We start from the raw sequence: 19,814 nt of genomic DNA on the forward strand, positions 1-19,814 counted from the left end.
AACCCCCTGCGCACTGGCTGCGTCCATTCATTCCAATGGGAGACTAGCTAACATCTCTAGTAGCTACTTACCTGCAGAGATGGCTGGTCCGGTGCCCGGTGTTCTCGGTTTTCTTCGCCTCGCTGCCCCCGCCTCCCAGGTTAGTGTTAAAGAACTAGGAAGAAGGTGGGGCTTGTGGCTTAGGAGAGTGTGGGCGGGTACAGGGAAGGGAGACGTGACATCTCGCCTCCCAGTACCCGCCCACACTCTCCTAACCTGGGAGGCAGGGGGCAGCGAGGCGAAGAAGAACGAGAACACCGGGCACCGGACCAGCCATCTCTGCAGGTAAGTGGACACCAGGGGGGACTAAGTAGCCAGAGGATTAAAAAAAATCACTACACAGCATGGATTGTAACAATTAAAGCGTTCAATTGTTAGGTTCCATGCTGTGTAGTGAATAGGATTGTTTTTAAAATCCGATCTCCGATTAGTAAAAAAAATCCCATTGACTTGCATTGGGATCGGAATTGGGATCGAGATCGGGTTCGAATGAAAAATGATTGAAAATCGGATTTCAAAATCGATCCTGAAAAGTCAAGATCGGCTCAATCCTACTCAGGACCCAAAGAATGGAAACCTTGTTTAGAAAGCGGTTATCCAGTGGCGTAACTAAAGTCTTGTGGGCCCTGGTGCAATCTTTTGTCCGGGGTCCCCATACATCATCACTACAGGGAATTCTTAATAGTGACGGTTACGGGTCTAAGGAGTTTAATCCACCTTAGTGTGGTTCGGGTAATCTGTGAGTCTCCTTGGTTTATGGGCCAGATGGAAGCTGCAATCTCAATACTGATGCCAGTGCTTAAGGGTCCCCTGAGGCTCCTGGGCTCCCTCTGCACCCCCTCAAGTTACACCCCAGCCATGGACCTCATAGACTATAGTGAGGTTGGTCGGGATTCTGCCTTGTAGGACTTTTCTCTCCACCTAGTTTAAGCGGAATGGTGGATGGAATCCTAAATGATAGTTACCCTTATACTTCACTTGTTTCTCCTCTCTTGGGCATCTTCACGGTATCCGATGGTCTCCCAGCGTCTCCTTCTAGCCTCTGCCTGATGTCAGCACCCTGGCAGTCACTGCTCAAGCCCATAAAGCAAGCATCATGATATTGGAGCACTTCATTTGACCCCAGGGCACATGATGTCAGCCAGAGGTCAAAAGAACTAGAAGACAATGAGGAGAGGTCCCTGGACACTATATGGGTGCCAGAAGAGGTGAGTATAACTATGTGTTATATTGGTGCACCCTCACTGAGCCTCTACTTAGTATACCCTGGAGTCTACACTCAGAACTAAGAGCGCTCGTGCAGCCATCTTACTACACAGTACTCGCGCCTGGGAGACGGCTGCAAAAGTTCGGACAGATTTGGCTATGACTGTGCAGGATTTCAGGTGCACTTATAGTAACGGCTGAATCACGCCCAACTTGTCAATCAAGCCTACCAGCGCAAAATAATCCCCCAGTCTGCATGACTAGCGAGCAACGTGTCCGCCCACCATGACTAGTTCAGGTAAATTTGCACCGCGCAAAGGTTATAATTTTGTTTTTTAAGATCAGAAAACTGACATGATGATGAAGTGCAGGACATGATGCAGAAGCTGCCGGGGACAGTTTGGGGTCAAGAAATGACCTGTCAGGTTGAGGTTAATTCAATCGATGATTGATTCTTCTACACCCCTACTGGTGACAGAAGGTACTGCACCTGGGATGAGTACTCAGCACCATGAGGAGTTTATCGTAGACTCTTCTTTGACGCTCGGAGACGCTTTCAGTGAACATTATGTTTAGAAGGATAAATAAGGTTGTTTAGTAACAAACGCTCCTTCCTTGAGAACGTCTTAAGCATGTTTACTAATGTTGTGCCAAACACTCTCAGCACTGAAGCGGATTCACGAGAGCGAGCTAATCTCAGCCGCGCAATTACAACAGATCTTTCCATCTTCTCCGGCTGTTTGTAGCCGTGCCAATCTTTTAAGAATAAAACAGGTTTCAATTTAAATGTGCTGGAAAAAAAATATTTAACTTCAATTCTTAGAAATGTCTCTAGATTTAAGGGAGAATTACCGGCGCGCAAGACAGGGCGGAAATATCGGTTGTTATTGGTTTTATTGTTCTTGGCTTTCTAGAAGGTAGTCTCTAGTTTAGTAAGGTAGTAACTCCAGCCGGTAACAGGCCCTAGTTACATAGTGATCCGGGCCTCTGCCCAAGGCCGCTAGTGCTTCCTCGTCTGCGGAGGCGGCTCGGAGCAGGAGAGGGGATCGGTAAGTGAGGCCGCAGGCCTGCGAAACCCACAAACACTGCTATCATTATACTGTGGGATCTTTTCAGACCCCCGAGTATAATGGTCGGAGGGCTAGGAGAGGTGAGAGAACATAAAAAACAGTGCTATTTACCTCTCCTGCACTCCGGAAGGTTTTATGCCTATTCGGTGACATCACAGACATCACGTGGGCCGGGCTTGTGTCCATATGAGTCGAGACACAGTAGAAAAATAGAAAAAAATGGGCTGTAGCTTACCACTTAGATGTTCAATGTTCAGAGGTGCCAAACCAAGCCTCCGGTCCCAGGAGGTAGATCATTCAGAATGTGGTAGATGAAGAGAGCGGCTTGCAACACTCTTAGGTTAAATAATCCAAACTTTAATTTAGTCCATTAAAACATAGTATACACACAGAAAAAAGTGCAAAAGAAAAAATGAAAAAGGTGCATTAAAAAGAAGGGGTCTATGATTAAGGGGTCGGTTCGCCTCGAAACGCGTTAGCGTTTTCTTCTTTTTAATGCACCTTTTTCATTTTTTCTTTTGCACTTTTTTCTGTGTGTATACTATGTTTTAATGGGCTAAATTAAAGTTTGGATTATTTAACCTAAGAGTGTTGCAAGCCGCTCTCTTCATCTACCACAGTCGAGACACAGGCCTGGCTCAAGTGGTCCATCACTGAAGATGGCCGGCATCAGTGGAGAGTGCGCCAGAGCCCAGGAGAGGTAAGTAACAGTGTTTTTATGTTTGTATCCTCCATTGGGTCTCCGATTATTATACTCTGGGGTCTGAGTATAATAATTGTACATGGGTGTTCAGGGGTCACTATGGGACATAATACTGTGTGCAGGGGCCGCTATGGGGCATAATACTGTGTGCAGAGGCCACTATGGGACATAATACTGTGTGCAGGGGCCACTATGGTACATAATACTGTGTGCAGGAGCCACTATGGGGGATAATACTGTGTGCAGGGGCCACTATGGTACATAATACTGTGTGCAGGGGCCACTATGGGGCATAATACTGTGTGCAGGAGCCACTATGGGGGATAATACTGTGTGCAGGGGCTACTATGGTACATAATACTGTGTGCAGGAGCCACTATGGGGGATAATACTGTGTGCAGGGGCCACTATGGTACATAATACTGTGTGCAGGGGCCACTATGGGGCATAATACTGTGTGCAGGAGCCACTATGGGGGATAATACTGTGTGCAGGGGCCACTATGGGTTATAATACTGTGTGCAGGGGCCACTATTGGGCATAATACTGTGTGCAGGAGCCACTATGGGGGATAATACTGTGTGCAGGGGCCACTATGGGGGATAATACTGTGTGCAGGGGCCACTATGGGGCATAATACTGTGTGCAGGGGCCACTATGGTACATAATACTGTGTGCAGGAGCCACTATGGGGGATAATACTGTGTGCAGGGGCCACTATGGTACATAATACTGTGTGCAGGAGCCACTATGGGGCATAATACTGTGTGCAGGGGCCACTATGGGACATAATACTGTGTGCAGGGGCCACTATGGGGGATAATACTGTGTGCAGGGGCCACTATGGGGGATAATACTGTGTGCAGGAGCCACTATGGGGCATAATACTGTGTGCAGGGGTCACTATGGGACATTATACTGTGTGCAGGGGCCACTATGAGGGATAATACTATGTGCAGAGGCCACTATGGGACATAATACTGTGTGCAGGAGCCACTATGGGGCATAATACTGTGTGCAGGGGCCACTATGGGACATAATACTGTGTGCAGGGGCCACTATGGGGGATAATACTGTGTGCAGGGGCCACTATGAGGGATAATACTATGTGCAGAGGCCACTATGGGACATAATACTGTGTGCAGGGGCCACTATGGGGCATAATACTGTGTGCAGGGGCCACTATGGGACATAATACTGTGTGCAGGGGCCACTATGGGGCATAATACTGTGTGCAGGGGCTACTATGAGACATAATACTGTGTGCAGAGGCCACTATGGGGCATAATACTGTGTGCAGGGGCCACTATGGGACATAATACTGTGTGCAGGGGCCACTATGGGGCATAATACTGTGTGCAGGGGCCACTATGGGACATAATACTGTGTGCAGGGGCCACTATGGGACATAATACTGTGTGCAGGGGCCACTATGGGGGATAATACTGTGTGCAGAGGCCACTATGGGGCATAATACTGTGTGCAGAGGCCACTATGGGGCATAATACTATGTGCAGAGGCCACTATGGGACATAATACTATGTGCAGGGGCCACTATGGGGCATAATACTGTGTGCAGGGGCCACTATGGGGGATAATACTGTGTGCAGGGGCCACTATGGGTTATAATACTGTGTGCAGGGGCCACTATGGGACATAATACTGTGTGCAGGGGCCACTATGGGGCATAATACTGTGTGCAGGGGCTACTATGAGACATAATACTGTGTGCAGAGGCCACTATGGGGCATAATACTGTGTGCAGGGGCCACTATGGGACATAATACTGTGTGCAGGGGCCACTATGGGGCATAATACTGTGTGCAGGGGCCACTATGGGACATAATACTGTGTGCAGGGGCCACTATGGGACATAATACTGTGTGCAGGGGCCACTATGGGGGATAATACTGTGTGCAGAGGCCACTATGGGGCATAATACTGTGTGCAGAGGCCACTATGGGGCATAATACTATGTGCAGAGGCCACTATGGGACATAATACTATGTGCAGGGGCCACTATGGGGCATAATACTGTGTGCAGGGGCCACTATGGGGGATAATACTGTGTGCAGGGGCCACTATGGGTTATAATACTGTGTGCAGGGGCCACTATAGGGACATAATACTGTGTGCAGGGGCCACTATGGGGGATAATACTGTGTACAGGGGCCACTATGGGACATAATACTGTGTGCAGGGGCCACTATGGGGGATAATACTGTGTGCAGGGGCCACTATGGGGGATAATACTGTGTACAGGGGCCACTATGGGACATAATACTGTGTGCAGGGGCCACTATGGGGGATAATACTGTGTGCAGGGGCCACTATGGGACATAATACTGTGTGCAGGGGCCACTATGGGACATAATACTGTGTGCAGGGGGCACTATGGGGCATAATACTGTGTGCAGGGGCCACTATGGGGAATAATATTGTGTGCAGGGGCCACTATGGGGCATAATACTGTGTGCAGGGGCCACTATGGGGATAATACTGTGTGCAGGGGCCACTATGGGGCATAATACTGTGTGCAGGGGCCACTATGGGGCATAATACTGTGTGCAGGGGCCACTATGGGGTATAATACTGTGTGCAGGGGCCACTATGGGGCATAATACTGTGTGCAGGGGCCACTATGGGGTATAATACTGTGTGCAGGGGCCACTATGGGGGATAATACTGTGTGAAGGGGCCACTATGGGGCATAATACTGTGTGCAGGGGCCACTATGGGGCATAATACTGTGTGCAGGGGCCACTAGGGGGGATAATACTGTGTGAAGGGGCCACTATGGGGCATAATACTGTGTGCAGGGGCCACTAGGGGGGATAATACTGTGTGCAGGGGCCACTATGGGGCATAATACTGTGTGCAGGGGCCACTATGGGGCATAATACTGTGTGCAGGGGCCACTATGGGGATAATACAGTGTGCAGGGGCCTCCAGAGGGAGGGAGCTCTAGTTAGAATAAGTTCTGGAAGGACAATCTATTGTCAGGCCAATGGTGACCAAGGAGAAGATCCCCTGTCCTAAGAGACCGGAAGGCAGCCAGGAGGAAGAGTTGTGGTTATTGATGTCTGTGGGAGTCGGGGGTAGTTGTTGCAGTCAATACTGCTGGAGAGATCAGCCTGGAAAGTCAGAGGACCGCCATATGTCCCTCACGTGTCCTCCTAGGGGACTGATTTTGGCTCTTTGGTATGGACTGTGTTGTGTTCCAGGTTTCCAGGATACTTCATGTGTCCTCTCATGTCTAATAAAATCGTTCTCCCCCCACTCCCACCTTTTTGCAATAAATTGATATTACCCAAGACAAAATATAGCAAATGACTGTGATGTGCGGTGAAGCTGGTGGATATAACGGCTGGCAGCCACAGCAATGGGAACATAAATTAAAGAAAAAAAAAGAAAACTTAATTAAAAGGAAATGTGATTAGTTCTGTATCTGTCAGCCGGATATTTAGAAAGCTAAAATAAATTGGAAACTGCAACTTGTTTGTGACAGTCTAATAGTCTGCGGCCGCGTGCGACTGGAGAGAACAAGCCGTCATGTGAGTAATTGCTATGAAAACGTCGCCGGCACCTGGTTATTTCCAGAATATCTTTTATAGAGAAGTCATTTGATAGTCAGCAGGTTCCCTGGAATACAGAAATGTGAGCATCAAGGAAAGATATGAGGAGCAATAAAAAAATAAGGATTATGAAACCTCATGGAGCCGATCCTAAGGAGAAGACACGACAGCGCCACACCCAGGTAGAAGTTACTACATGTATGTCTATACATACATGCTGAGCGATGGGAGATATCTATCTATCTATCTATCTATCTATCTATCTATCTATCTATATATCCTTCCTATACTAATATATATATTATTATACTATATTATTTTATACTAATATTATATTATAATTATATTATAATATAATAATACAATGTGAAAGTTTGGATGTTTGTTACTCAATCGTGCAGAAATGGCTGAACGGATTTGGATGAGTTTTGGCACATAGATAGATTGTAACCTCGATTAACACATAGGTTACTTTTTATCCCGGTAAATGATATGGCTTCATCAGAACCTGAGATAAGCTGCTGTAAGAGCAGTGTAATATAGTATGTGAACATAAATTCATAACAGTCGTGAAGCCATGTCATTTCCCGGGATAAAAGGTAGCTTATGTGTTAATCAAGGTTACAATCTATCTATGTGCCAAAACTAATCCAAATCCGTTCAGCCATTTCTGCATGATTGAGTAACAAACATCCAAACTTTCACATTTATTGAGTAACAAACATCCAAACTTTCACATTTATAATATTAAGTATAAGAGTAGGATACTATATTACACTGCTCTTACAGCAGCTTATCTCAGGTTCTGATAAAGCCAGGGCTGTTATCTCTCTGTATAAACACACGCTAACCCTCAATGGATTGTGTACATGCATTTGCATATTATCTGATCTGCTCCAGGCAGTGCTGACACACTGGATGGGAAAACCCCTTTAATCCAAATTGGCAGTTTGCTACTTTTAAACATGCCGGGAAAAAGAAAATCTAATTTGTTTCAAAATTCTAAAACAACAAGAGCTATGAAGATAGCCAACAGAGTTCTCCTCAAGTGGAGCTGATGGGGATTATTGGCACCAACAACACGCTCATTATATGGTGTCCCAGCGAGCTGCTGAGATGCCGGAACAAGCATAGCACAGCACAAGGAACGTTTTTAGTGGTAGGCCAGCTTGACAGCTGTCGAAACACCGGAGCAGGCGGATTAACAACACGCTCATTATATGGCGTCCCAGCGAGCTGCTGAGATGTCAGAACAATCACAGGCACTGTGCGAGGAATGAGTTCAGCAGCAGGACAGCTTAAGAGCTGCCAAAACACCGGAGCAGGCAAATCATGGACATCAGCAATTTGCTGAATATAGACGGATCATCGACACCAACAACACGCAGACGAACTCGCGGGCAGAGGATAGAATCACATATACTTTCAAAAGTAAACAAGCTACTAGATAAGTATAAGAATGTTAAGTGAAATTTGTTTTCAGATTTAAGGTGTATTATAATACAATACATGGGGAGGGGAATTGTGAGAGGTTCTTGCACCGATCCGTCATTTTCATGGGTAATTCATAATAAAAACAATATCCATGTGGAACACTAGAGGGCGGTAGAACATAAATCATTGTCATATAGCTAATATTTGGCTTTTCGTCCCATATAAGTCCATACAGAATATCATAAATCTTCCTTGGCAGCGTCGTGCTGTGTATATAAGAGCAGTAACACGTCTTTTAATTACATTTGCGCCATCATTAATGACTCATTGTTCTCATGCATACTTCAATGATACATTGGTAATGTGAAGTTTGGGCAAACGCAATTACACTGGATAGAAGAGATTTAATTTCTATTGATCACAGATGAGCCTTCGCTCTGCCTTCCCTCTGGCGTTAATCAATAGGCACTTTGCTACAGAAGGAGCCAACTCATCAATAGGAACAGAAAAATAAATCACTTTTTAATGTGTTTTTAATAATTCTCTGAATTATTTGCCAACTGTTGCTTTTTATGAAGTAACCCCGAGATAAGCAAAATGTAATCAGTCACTGACACAAGTGGTGCGGTGGATACAAGAAGGTTCTAGAAGCAGAAGGCTGGGCTTAGGATGCCCGTGGTGCCCTGTAGCGCCCTCTATCGGTGCCCCCTTATGTATGTACGTCTATGGAATGTTCACGAAAGCCAAAGAACCCAAAAATAGCTCCAAATTTTTTGTACCTGTTGCTCCTATTCAGATCTACAGTAGGTGATTCCAAATGTTCATACAAAGTCTGATCAAACAAACTTCATCTGCTCCTGACTTCTCGATACAGTAAATTCAGTTAGGGACAGGATGAAAGGGATATGACTGTATGATCCGACTACACTGGGCTTATTTGTAGTCTGTAACCTTGGAGACGAATACAGAAGTTCTGCACAAGCATAGCGCCCAACTTCCCAAGGACAGAAAGAAGGATAAAATGTGCGGCCCCCATTCATTTTCCTTTGTGCTCCCTACAGTCATCCTAATATGATATGCCCCCACATTATGTTTTCTTCAAATTGACCCCATAGTATAGTCTCTCTCCAGCTACCCCAGTTTAATTTCCATTAAATTGGGGCAACTACAGGGGGACATTAAACTGGGGGCAACTAGAGGGGGGACATTAGATTGGGGCAACTAGAGGGGGGATATTAAATTGGGGGAAACTAGAGGGGGGACATTAAATTGGGGCAACTAGAGGGGGCATTAAACTGGGGGCAAGTACAGGGGAACATTAAACGGGGGGGCAACTACAGGGGGGCATTAAATGGGGGGCAACTACATGGGGACATTAAACTGGGGGCAACTAGAGGGGGGACATTAGATTGGGGCAACTAGAGGGGGGATATTAAATTGGGGGAAACTAGAGGGGGGACATTAAATTGGTAGCAACTAGAGGGGGACATTAAACTGGGGGCAACTAGAGGGGGACATTAAACTGGGGGCAAGTACAGGGGGACATTAAACTGGGGGCAACTAGAGGGGGACATTAAACTAAGGGCAACTACAGGGGGGACATTAAACTAAGGGCAACTAGAGGGTGACATTAAGCTGCGGACGCGATGTAAGTGATGTCATCACATCGCGCCTACAGTTCCCGGAGCGCGCAGGGGCACAGTGCTGAGGCGGGGGGTGTCCGCTCCTGCTTCACCACTGTATTCAACTCTTCTGCATCCTCTGCGGACTCAGATGAGTTGAATTTAGGACATACCTCCCGCTGACCTGGACTAAGGGACACGACCCAGAATACGGGACTGTCCCGCAGAATCCGGGATGGTTGGGAGTATTGGCCTATTTAAAATTCTAGGACATTTTTAACCAAGATTATTTGCAAATGTGCAGTACATTGAGTGCACCCAATACTCTGGCTAACCCTATTTTTCAAATACAGTACAAAAAAAATCAACTTTTTGAAAAATCATCAGTGAAATATAAAACCTGGTAAAGTCTCAATGTAAAGGTCTCTAAGAAATGTGTCTGTCGTGTGTCTGCTCCTACTCAGGTCTGAAGTATGTACAGTATAGTTATATACAACAAATAACCCTTTGTGGTCTGATCATACATATTTCCTTTTATTTGTCGGGTAGCACGAGGTCAGGTCGATAGGAAGAAGGTTGACCGTATGATCAGGCTACGCAGGGCTTATTTGTAGCCAGAACCTCCGCTATAGTCTGCAGGGGTTGTCCGGAACCTACGATTCCGGATCGGGGGGGGGGGGGGTCAGTGGTGGTTCGGAGACTGTTGTCAACTCATTGATGTCTAGAGGAGAGTTTTCTAGACATGCCCTGTGCGGGGAATGGGAGGAGATAAGATGTGACATCATCTATTGTCAGTAGTGAATGCAATGATCTACAAGGGTGTTATCTTCTATTGTAATCCAGTCTGTTATATACATAAGGTGACTGCAGCAAAAAACTACATAATTGGCAAGTGTCAACCTATTATTAGACTTAATGGCCAAAGCAGAAATTGCAGGTTATAATACTTTTCCTGATATATAGAATTTTTTTAAATTTATATCAAAATTTCTTTAAAAATTTTGAAAAACATTAAAACATGGCCACTTTTCCCTTTAAAATTCAAGTTTAAAAAAAAAAAAAATCACTTGGATCAGTGAAATATAGTTCGTATAACCTGGAAAAGTCTCCAAATAATGGGCCACGCAAAGTGTTTTTGAAAATTTCCACATGAAGAACTGTTTATGCATTAACACCCGGGGAAATCAGTTTCTGGCTGACTAAATGCTGAATTGTACAAGTAATTGTATTAAATATTTCGCCTTTCCTTAACGCTAATTATTTTGGGCTCTTCTGGAACTACTTGAGAAAGCGTCGACTCTCCTCAACCTGCAGTAATTAAAAGGCAATTAAACTGAAAATTATGCAAAAGCCGCCACAAGTTACCGGAGAATTACAAGATCCCCGCTTTGCATCTGAATATAACTGTGGGGAACTGTGGATATTAGGCCAAAAAGTTTCTTCTATACCTTGAAAAACCATCATGGGGCCTGTTAGTCATCATTGTATCCGTGGGATATGAAAGGTTATACAGCGGCGTGCCAAAATCCCACATCAGTCAATAAACATAACAAACATAGTCGCAACGTAGGATACAATGTAACCAAGCTACGAGAGTCCTGAAGAGCGATGGAACAGGTGTACACTGCTGGAATTTATTCTCTAGCCCTCACCGTTCCGAGCAATCATCTCTGTTACTTTCAGAAGTTCTCTACTGTCAGGTGGGCGGTCTTTGACTATCTTCCCCAACTCAGGACCGCCCACCTGACAGTAAAGAACTGCTCGGGAACGGTGAGGGCTAAAGGGAATTCCCACTGACCCAAAATCATTGAATCGCTACCTAGTGAAGGATGTAGAGTCGGAGCTACAACATCTTGACTATTGTATATCAAGTGATAAATAAACGTTAATGTTATACTTTTTACCTGGAGATATAATATAGAAGAAATCTTTAAAGTCGTCCATCCACACCTCAGCGAGCCGTCGGTTGTTCTTATTGATCACATGACCCGTTCCGCCAGGAAATGTGTAAGGAGTTGCTTTCCGAAATACATGGCCAACATGGGAGCAGGTTACAATTTCAAGCGATCCACCGCATTGCCAAATCTAAAGACATGAACATGAAGTAAAACTTAGATGTCATATTATATTATATTATATTGTATTGTATTGTAATGTATTGTATTGTATTGTATTATATTATATTATATTTGGTTATGTTGTTACTTTTTGATCTGGTTATCTTATGTTACTTTTGTATTGGTTTCTTAGACCTTGTTTTATGATATTATCTGTATTGTGCAGTATAACATACAGGCCATTCTGTTATCAGATCTGTTAGTACGACCAGGGTCACTTTAACCATCGGGCCAACAGTGCACTTGCATCGGGCCCTATGGTAGAGGGGGCCCCCTTTGGACAGCGAGACAGTCACACATTTTTTGTCCCACTATCCAGGATGTCCTCTGGTCACCAAAGAGTTGAAGCCAATGATGAAGTAAGGTATTGTCCACTCCTTACTTTAGCACCTGACCGCTGTCTTTGCTCCCGGTGTTCTAGGAGCAGAAGGCCCGATGTAGGGACATCATATACATAACGTTTGTTACTCCGTAAAGAATCCGGGACCGGAGAGAGGAGTGACGAGACAGTGGAGGCTACATGGGGGAAGGGAGTTGACATGATACTGTGGGGGCAATCTGGGTGAGGACATGATACCGGGGGGGAGGACACTATGCAGACAACCTGGGGGATGAGAGGACTAAATACTGTGGGGGCAACCTGAGGTGAGGACATGATACTGTGGTGGTAACTTGGGAGGAGGGGGGACATGGTGTGGGCAACCAGGGGGGTGGGGGACATGAATCTGTTGGGGACAACCTGGAGGGGGACATAAATATGTTGTGGCCAACCTGAAGGGGGACATTATGAGAGACATATTGTATGGGGCCACTAGGGAGCCATTATACTGTGTGAGAGCCACTAAGTGGCATTATACTATGTGGGTGCCATTGAGGGAGCATTATAATTTGTGCAACTCAGATATTTCTGGGTGGTGGTGTTGGGGGGGGGCCCCTTATGAAGTCTTTGCACAGGGCCCACCAATGTATTAAAACAGCCATGGGTAGGACAGGCGATGGATTTAAAGGGCTCTATGGGCCAAGGACCCACATACTGTACACCCTGAACCAGCTCTGTCTGCTATACTTGGCTCCTAGAAAGAAACTTAACATTAAAAAGACATGTCCTAACCAAGCCAGTAAAATATAATTCAGCTGAGTACCATAATGTCATATCAGGAAACATTTCCAATGTCCTTATTCAGGATTCCAATGTCCTCACTATATACAGTCCTATGAAAAAGTTTGGGCACCCCTATTAATCTTAATCATTTTTAGTTCTAAATATTTTGGTATTTGCAACAGCCATTTCAGTTTGATATATCTAATAACTGATGGACACAGTAATATTTCAGGATTGAAATGAGGTTTATTGTACTAACAGAAAATGCGCAATATGCATTAAACCAAAATTTGACCGGTGCAAAAGTATGGGCACCTCAACAGAAAAGTGACATTAATATTTAGTAGATCCTCCTTTTGCAAAGATAACAGCCTCTAGTCGCTTCCTGTAGCTTTTAATCAGTTCCTGGATCCTGGATAAAGGTATTTTGGACAAACAATTCAAGTTCAGTTAAGTTAGATGGTCGCCGAGCATGGACAGCCCGCTTCAAATCATCCCACAGATGTTCAATGATATTCAGGTCTGAGGACTGGGATGGCCATTCCAGAACATTGTAATTGTTCCTCTGCATGAATGCCTGAGGATTTGGAGCGGTGTTTTGGATCATTGTCTTGCTGAAATATCCATCCCCGGCGTAACTTCAACTTCATCACTGATTCTTGAACATTATTCTCAAGAATCTGCTGATACTGAGTGGAATCCATGCGACCCTCAACTTTAACAAGATTCCCGATGCCGGCATTGGCCACACAGCCCCAAAGCATGATGGAACCTCCACCAAATTTTACAGTGGGTAGCATGTGTTTTTCTTGGAATGCTGTTTCTTTTTGGACGCCATGCATAGCGCCTTTTTTTATAACCAAACAACTCAATTTTTCTTTCCAAAATGAAGCTGCCTTGTCCAAATGTGCTTTTTCATACCTCAGGCAACTCTATTTGTGGCGTACGTGCAGAAACGGCTTCTTTCTCATCACTCTCCCATACAGCTTCTATTTGTGCAAAGTGCGCTGTATAGTTGACCGATGCACAGTGACACCATCTGCAGCAAGATGATGCTGCAGCTCTTTGGAGGTGGTCTGTGGATTGTCCTTGACTGTTCTCACCATTCTTCTTCTCTGCCTTTCTGATATTTTTCTTGGCCTGCCACTTCTGGGCTTAACAAGAACTGTCCCTGTGGTCTTCCATCTCCTTACTATGTTCCTCACAGTGGAAACTGACAGGTTAAATCTCTGAGACAACGTTTTGTATCTTTCCCCTGAACAACTATGTTGAACAATCTTTGTTTTCAGATCATTTGAGAGCGGGCTGTCCATGTTCGGCGACCATCAAACTTAACTGAACTTGAATTGTTTTGTAGAAAGAAATGGTCCAAAATCCCTTCATCCAGGATCCAGGAACTGATTAAAAGCTACAGGAAGCGACTAGAGGCTGTTATCTTTGCAAAAGGAGGATGTACTAAATATTAATGTCACTTTTCTGTTGAGGTGCCCATATTTTTGCACCGGTCAAATTTTGGTTTAATGCATATTACGCATTTTCTGTTAGTACAATAAACCTCATTTCAATCCTGAAATATTACTGTGTCCATCAGTTATTAGATATATCAAACTGAAATGGCTGTTGCAAACACCAAAATATTTAGAACTAAAAATGATTAAGATTAATAGGGGCGCACTAACTTTTTCATAGGACTGTATTCACCAGTAACTATGTATATTCGATAGTTTAGAAAGTGTCAGACATTCTGATCAGTGGGGTTCTGGGACATACACTGCGCCCCTAAAAGATCAACTCTGGATTATCTGTATATCATCTAACCAAGGAGAGCCAATGACTGCCGAAGGGGCGCAGAGCCCAACTGAGCACTTGAATCCCCCACTAATGGGAACGTTTGACGCGTCACTACATTGTATCAAAAGTTTGAAAATGTAACAATTATACTTTGATACTTTAAGGTAATTCTGCTACATATAGAACTTTTACAATTCTTCTGGTTGCCCATGGGAAAAGACCACAGTTTAGCCCCATTCTGTTGTCAGACATGTGACCTTACGCTTGGTTCACGCCTGCGCTCGGGTTTCGGTTCTTGGAGCCCACTTGGGTTCCTGACAAAGGGTTTGGATTGGGATTCTACACTCCTTCCTGAATTCTAGTATTAGAATGTATTGTGGTCATATGGACATTCTCATGGTAGTAAGTCCGGGTTACTTGCGCTTTCATGGTTGTCATGTAAGGCTCTGCAATCTTTTCACTCTGATATTTAGGAAGACTTTGTAATTGTGTATAATGCAGACATTCTATCAGACAAGATTAGAATACAAGTCTTTACATTATCGCCACAAATCTCCAATTAACCTCACACCTTCTCCTTGAATATTTATGAGGTGTTACTTGATGAATGGGAAACGGCAATTTCTTCAGCTGAGCGGCTGGTAAATGTTTTCTTGTATATTAAGATTAATTAAGACTTCACATGAAATCACACGGAATGTGTTTGTAATATAGCAATGTTAGAAGTGGCTGAGATGAAACATGGCGGAGCGCTGCTCTGGGCACATACACTTTCTATTAGAAGGGTCAGATGATATTAAGCTGATCATAAGTGATCCTTCTGCTCCAACCCCAGCACCGTAAGGCAACTGGCATTAAATGCTCTGTTCTGCTACAGCGCCTCCTCAGGACAAATGAAGCACTGAACAGTATCCATTGAAAACAAAGAACTATGTACATGACGGGTTCTCCAGAACATGGAGTCCAAGCAGTGTCGTAACTAAAGTCTTGTGCAATCTTTTGTCCCGTACCCTCTACCTCATCCCTATAGCGAATTCTTGATAGTGATGGTTACGGGTGATAAGGAGTTTAATCCACCTTAGTGTGGTTCGGGTAATCTGTGAGTCTCCTTGGTTTATGGGCCAGATGGAAGCTGCAGTCTCAATACTGATGCCAGTGCTTATGGGCCCCCTAAAGCTCTTGGACCCCAGGGAGACTGCACCCACTGCATCCCCTCAAGTCACGCCCCTGCTTTCCCTTCAATCCTTAGAGGGCCAGTGTGGCAATACTTTTCAGCCTAAATCAACACCCTATGACCCTAGTCTAGTAAAGGAACCTTTATCTTCCACTCTGGGGTCGAATCTCCTGGTTCCTGCCCTGGGTAAAGGGTTTCTTCTGTTGTGCATGTCTGTCCTGATGCAGCTGATGTAACATTAGTTAGTGACACCAGGACACTGTATAGTAGTCGTAGTCAGGTGGGAAGAGCCCACGGCTGGCCAAGTTCTTCAACTCGTAGACAGGCAGCCCTGACCTCTCCCTGCCTGACTACGACTACGACTACTATACAAGGTCCTGGTGTCACTAACTAGTGTTGCATCAGCTGTTTCTACTGGACACTATTCCTGTGGCAATGACCTTGGCCCTAAAAAGGGGTCAAAGGGTGAATACCTTAGAATCCCTTAGATTTTAATCCCAAGTTTAGCCCGAAAACCAAATCTATTGCAACCCAGTGGGTCCAAACCGGCTACAGCACCCAGGACATTCCACCCTATCCATATACATATTAGAGGTCCAAGTCAACATAGAACATGCTAGTTCTTTTCATATCTGCATTTGGGTTTCTGTTTGGGGAGTCTGCTTGGGGACCTCCGAAAAGAAACCTATAAGCATAAAAAAGTGGTTACCTGGGAAACCCATGGACCCCATGGACTATAATGGGGTCTGTGTAGTTTCCGCATGAAACATGCAGAGAGAAAAGTGCTGCTTGCAGGAAACCGAGCGGAAACCACATTATAGTCCATGGGGGTCTGCAAGTTTCCCAGGTAACCGATTTCCGATTTCCCTAAGCGGACTCCCCGAACAGAAACCCATATGCAGATGTGAATCAGGCCTAACTTCTTTATGACGCACAAAAGAAACAGTGTAGTCACAAATTCACAGATGGAATAGGCAATGGGAAATCCAACAGCCCCCACCCAGAACTGTCAGTGTGTGTGTGTGTGTGTGTGTGTGTGTGTGTGTGTGTGTGTGTGTGTGTGTGTGTGTGTGTGTGTGTGTGTGGCGTTCATCACAAGGCTGACAGACCCAACTCCAAATGCTGCAGCACAAGCAACCAGCAGTCAGACTAAGATTGTCTCTTCTTCAAGTAAGACACAAGATTCTTTGGAACCAGAACAGGAGACCCCAGTGATTGCCATTGCAGCAGTGCCTAGGCCATCTCTCAGAGCAGTTCATTCAGAGATTGAATTGGAGAAAAATAAGAACATGATCGAGTCTTCATGCACATTAGTGGGCATGGACAGCCTAACGTAGAAGATCCTCATGCTGAGCTGGCCTCATTACTGATCAAGATCAACCAGGATAATCAGGGCTGGAAACAGCCATCACATCTTACTGAAAGGAATCACCCTCGGTTTGGAAAGAAGCCATCTAAACGTTGCACCTTTAATTGAGTTGAGTCTTTAAGCAGCAGAGATTTAGTTTTTGGCCCTTTGGGTGAGTTGAGCCTTGCACCAGCAGAATGGTAGGCCCTTACGGTGAATTGAGCCTTGTAGCAAAAGAGTGTTAGGCTCTTTGGGTGACCCCTAAAACATTGCATTGATTTGCAGGCCCTTGGGGGGAGCCCTAAAAAATTGCATTGCAGGCCCTTGTGGTGGAGCCCTAAAAAACTGATTAGCAGGCCCTCTGGGGTTGCCCTAAAAAATTGCATTGCAGGCCCTTGGGGGGGGGGGAGCCCTAAAAAAATTGCATTGCAGGCCCTTGGGGGGAGGCACAAAAAAATTAATGAGGTAACATCAGTGAGGTTTTTTAAGTATTACATTAGGGTGAAGGGGCTGGGGTTGGAAGAGGAAGAGGAGGAGTGAAGTGGGTGCTGGCAGCTCCTCTCCAGGACCTGGATTGTGGACTGGATATGCAGCCGGATTTTCACGTCCACGTCCTCACCCCCTTCTGATACTGATGAGGGGCACTGCTGGCAGCCCCTCTCCAGTACCTGGACAGTGGACTGGATGCCCAGCTGGTTATCCATGTCCACGTCCTCGCCCACATCCCCTGCTGCATGATTGGCAGGTTCTCTATATGTGTACAGTGTTGTAGCTCTGTAAAGAGCGGTTTTATAAGAATGTTTTCCTGCCTAGACAAGACTAAAATCTGTTTCTCACCCTGATACCAAGCTCTTCCTATCTCTCCAAAACTAAAATGAGACAACATGGCCGCCACTATTCTCATGAATCAGAGGTCACCTGATTTCGGCAGCCAATGGCTTTTTCCAATTTTTTTTCAATGCCTACATTGTTGTAGTTCCTGTCCCTCCTCCCTGCACAGTTATTGGTGCAAAAAAAGCTCCAGGGAAGGTGGGAGGGGACACAAATTTTTACTGTGTTTACCGCGTGGTATTCGATTGGAATCGAATACCTTGAACAGCCTGATATTTGATCAAATACCTATTCGATTGAACGCTGTTCGCTCATCTCTAGCACTTACCCTAAAAGACATCTCCAGATTTTCTCCTCCCCATATGTCCATTCCTGAGTCGTAGGTCCCTAATTCTTCAAAGTAGTTCTTGTCAATGGAGAACAGTCCCCCGGCCATCGTAGGTGTCCTGGAGAAAATAGAACAAAATGTAAATTTGGTTACTTTGTATCCATCCAAATAATAATAATTGATACAAAAACATCATAACGGTTGCGACATTTCCTTGTATCACAGCAGAGGGCGCTCGTGTGCAGCACATCTGCCTCCTCGGCCGCCGGATCTATAAACTCCCATTTTTCTGGCATTGTAGCTTCATAAACAAAGCAACGCAGATGAAGAACGTCTTGGATTCAGTGAAATATGAAGCGCGTTCAGCTGCCCCTCTATTGACAGGCCGAGATAAATGGCCGGCACTTTAGCAAAACCGAAACGTGACGTCTTGTGTTCCGGAGGAGAAGAATAATCACCTCTGCTTTCTTTCAAAAATTCTCCGACAATGGAAGAATCTTTTTTATTTTATTTTCTGTTACATTTGATACAAATCTATCACCCCAAACACGGTATTATTCACTTTTCTATGTCTGTGCCTATAAAGAATACCTGTCATTTTTCTATTCTGCCTCGTTGCAAAAAATTCGGCGTTTTCAAAAACTTGCAATTTACAACAAATAAAAATAGAGAAGCCGAAAGCTGCGGCCGACAGACTAGAAGAGCAGTCCATAACAATCCACAGCCCTGATGTCTGGGGATCGCTGAGTGGTCGCACAGGGCTGCTTTTGTGTTGCAGCGTTGACGTCTGTTTGCTTGGATCTGATGGTTATTAGAGATGATCAAGTAGGTATTCGCTCGAATACTACGGTATTCGAAATACTCGTACGCGATCGAGTACCACTCGCTATTCGAATGTAAAAGTTCAATGCAGAACCAGCATTGATTGGCTGAATGCTATACAGTCGGCCAATCAACGCTGGTTCTTCTCCTACCTTTAGAAGTCTTCTCCGTGCAGCGTCTTCCGGCTCTTCATTCACTCTGCCAGGCATCGGGCGCTTGTAGTGCGGGCATGCGCAGTCGGCTCTGCCCAGGCCCGATGCCTGGCAGAGTGAATTCAGAGCCGGAAGACGCCGCGGGGACGCTGCAAGGAGAAGACTGCTCGGAGGATCCAGCCTGACCCTCACTCATGGACTTGGTAAGTATAATTTGACTGAATGTTGCCTACCCCTGAAACCAGCATTTTCCCCCCATAGACTATAATAGGGTTCGATATTCAATTCAAGTAGTCGAATATTGCGGGGCTACTCGAAACGAATATCGAACCTCGAACATTTTACTGTTCGCTTATTTCTAATGGTTACGATTATGAATTTGCTAAAGTTTTATGGTGCAATGTTTTTGTTTTTGCTTTTTGGTCACCGTTCCGTCTGTTTTTTTTACTTTCTGTAGTTTCTTCAATTCCTTTATTCAAAAAATAATAGAAACGATAAAG

At 45.0% G+C, this 19,814-nt stretch overlaps 1 protein-coding gene across 7 annotated transcripts in view; it reads right to left on the reverse strand.

Moving 5' to 3' along the window:
• Nucleotides 1-19,814, reverse strand: part of GALNT13 (polypeptide N-acetylgalactosaminyltransferase 13) — a 184,684-nt gene that overhangs the window by 55,128 nt on the left and 109,742 nt on the right. For all 7 annotated transcript variants that reach the window (XR_012717354.1, XR_012717353.1, XM_075284489.1 and 4 more), the window contains exons 6-7: nucleotides 18,341-18,458; nucleotides 11,554-11,734 (exon numbers count right to left, since the gene is read on the reverse strand). Coding sequence is in view for 5 of the 7 variants with exons in the window: in XM_075284489.1 (XP_075140590.1) it covers nucleotides 11,554-11,734; nucleotides 18,341-18,458 (299 nt within the window). In the remaining 2 variants the exon portion in view is untranslated. The remainder of the gene's footprint in view (nucleotides 1-11,553; nucleotides 11,735-18,340; nucleotides 18,459-19,814) is intronic.

The sequence above is a fragment of the Leptodactylus fuscus genome, chromosome 8, assembly GCF_031893055.1.
Source record: "Leptodactylus fuscus isolate aLepFus1 chromosome 8, aLepFus1.hap2, whole genome shotgun sequence".
Taxonomy (NCBI): domain Eukaryota; kingdom Metazoa; phylum Chordata; class Amphibia; order Anura; family Leptodactylidae; genus Leptodactylus; species Leptodactylus fuscus.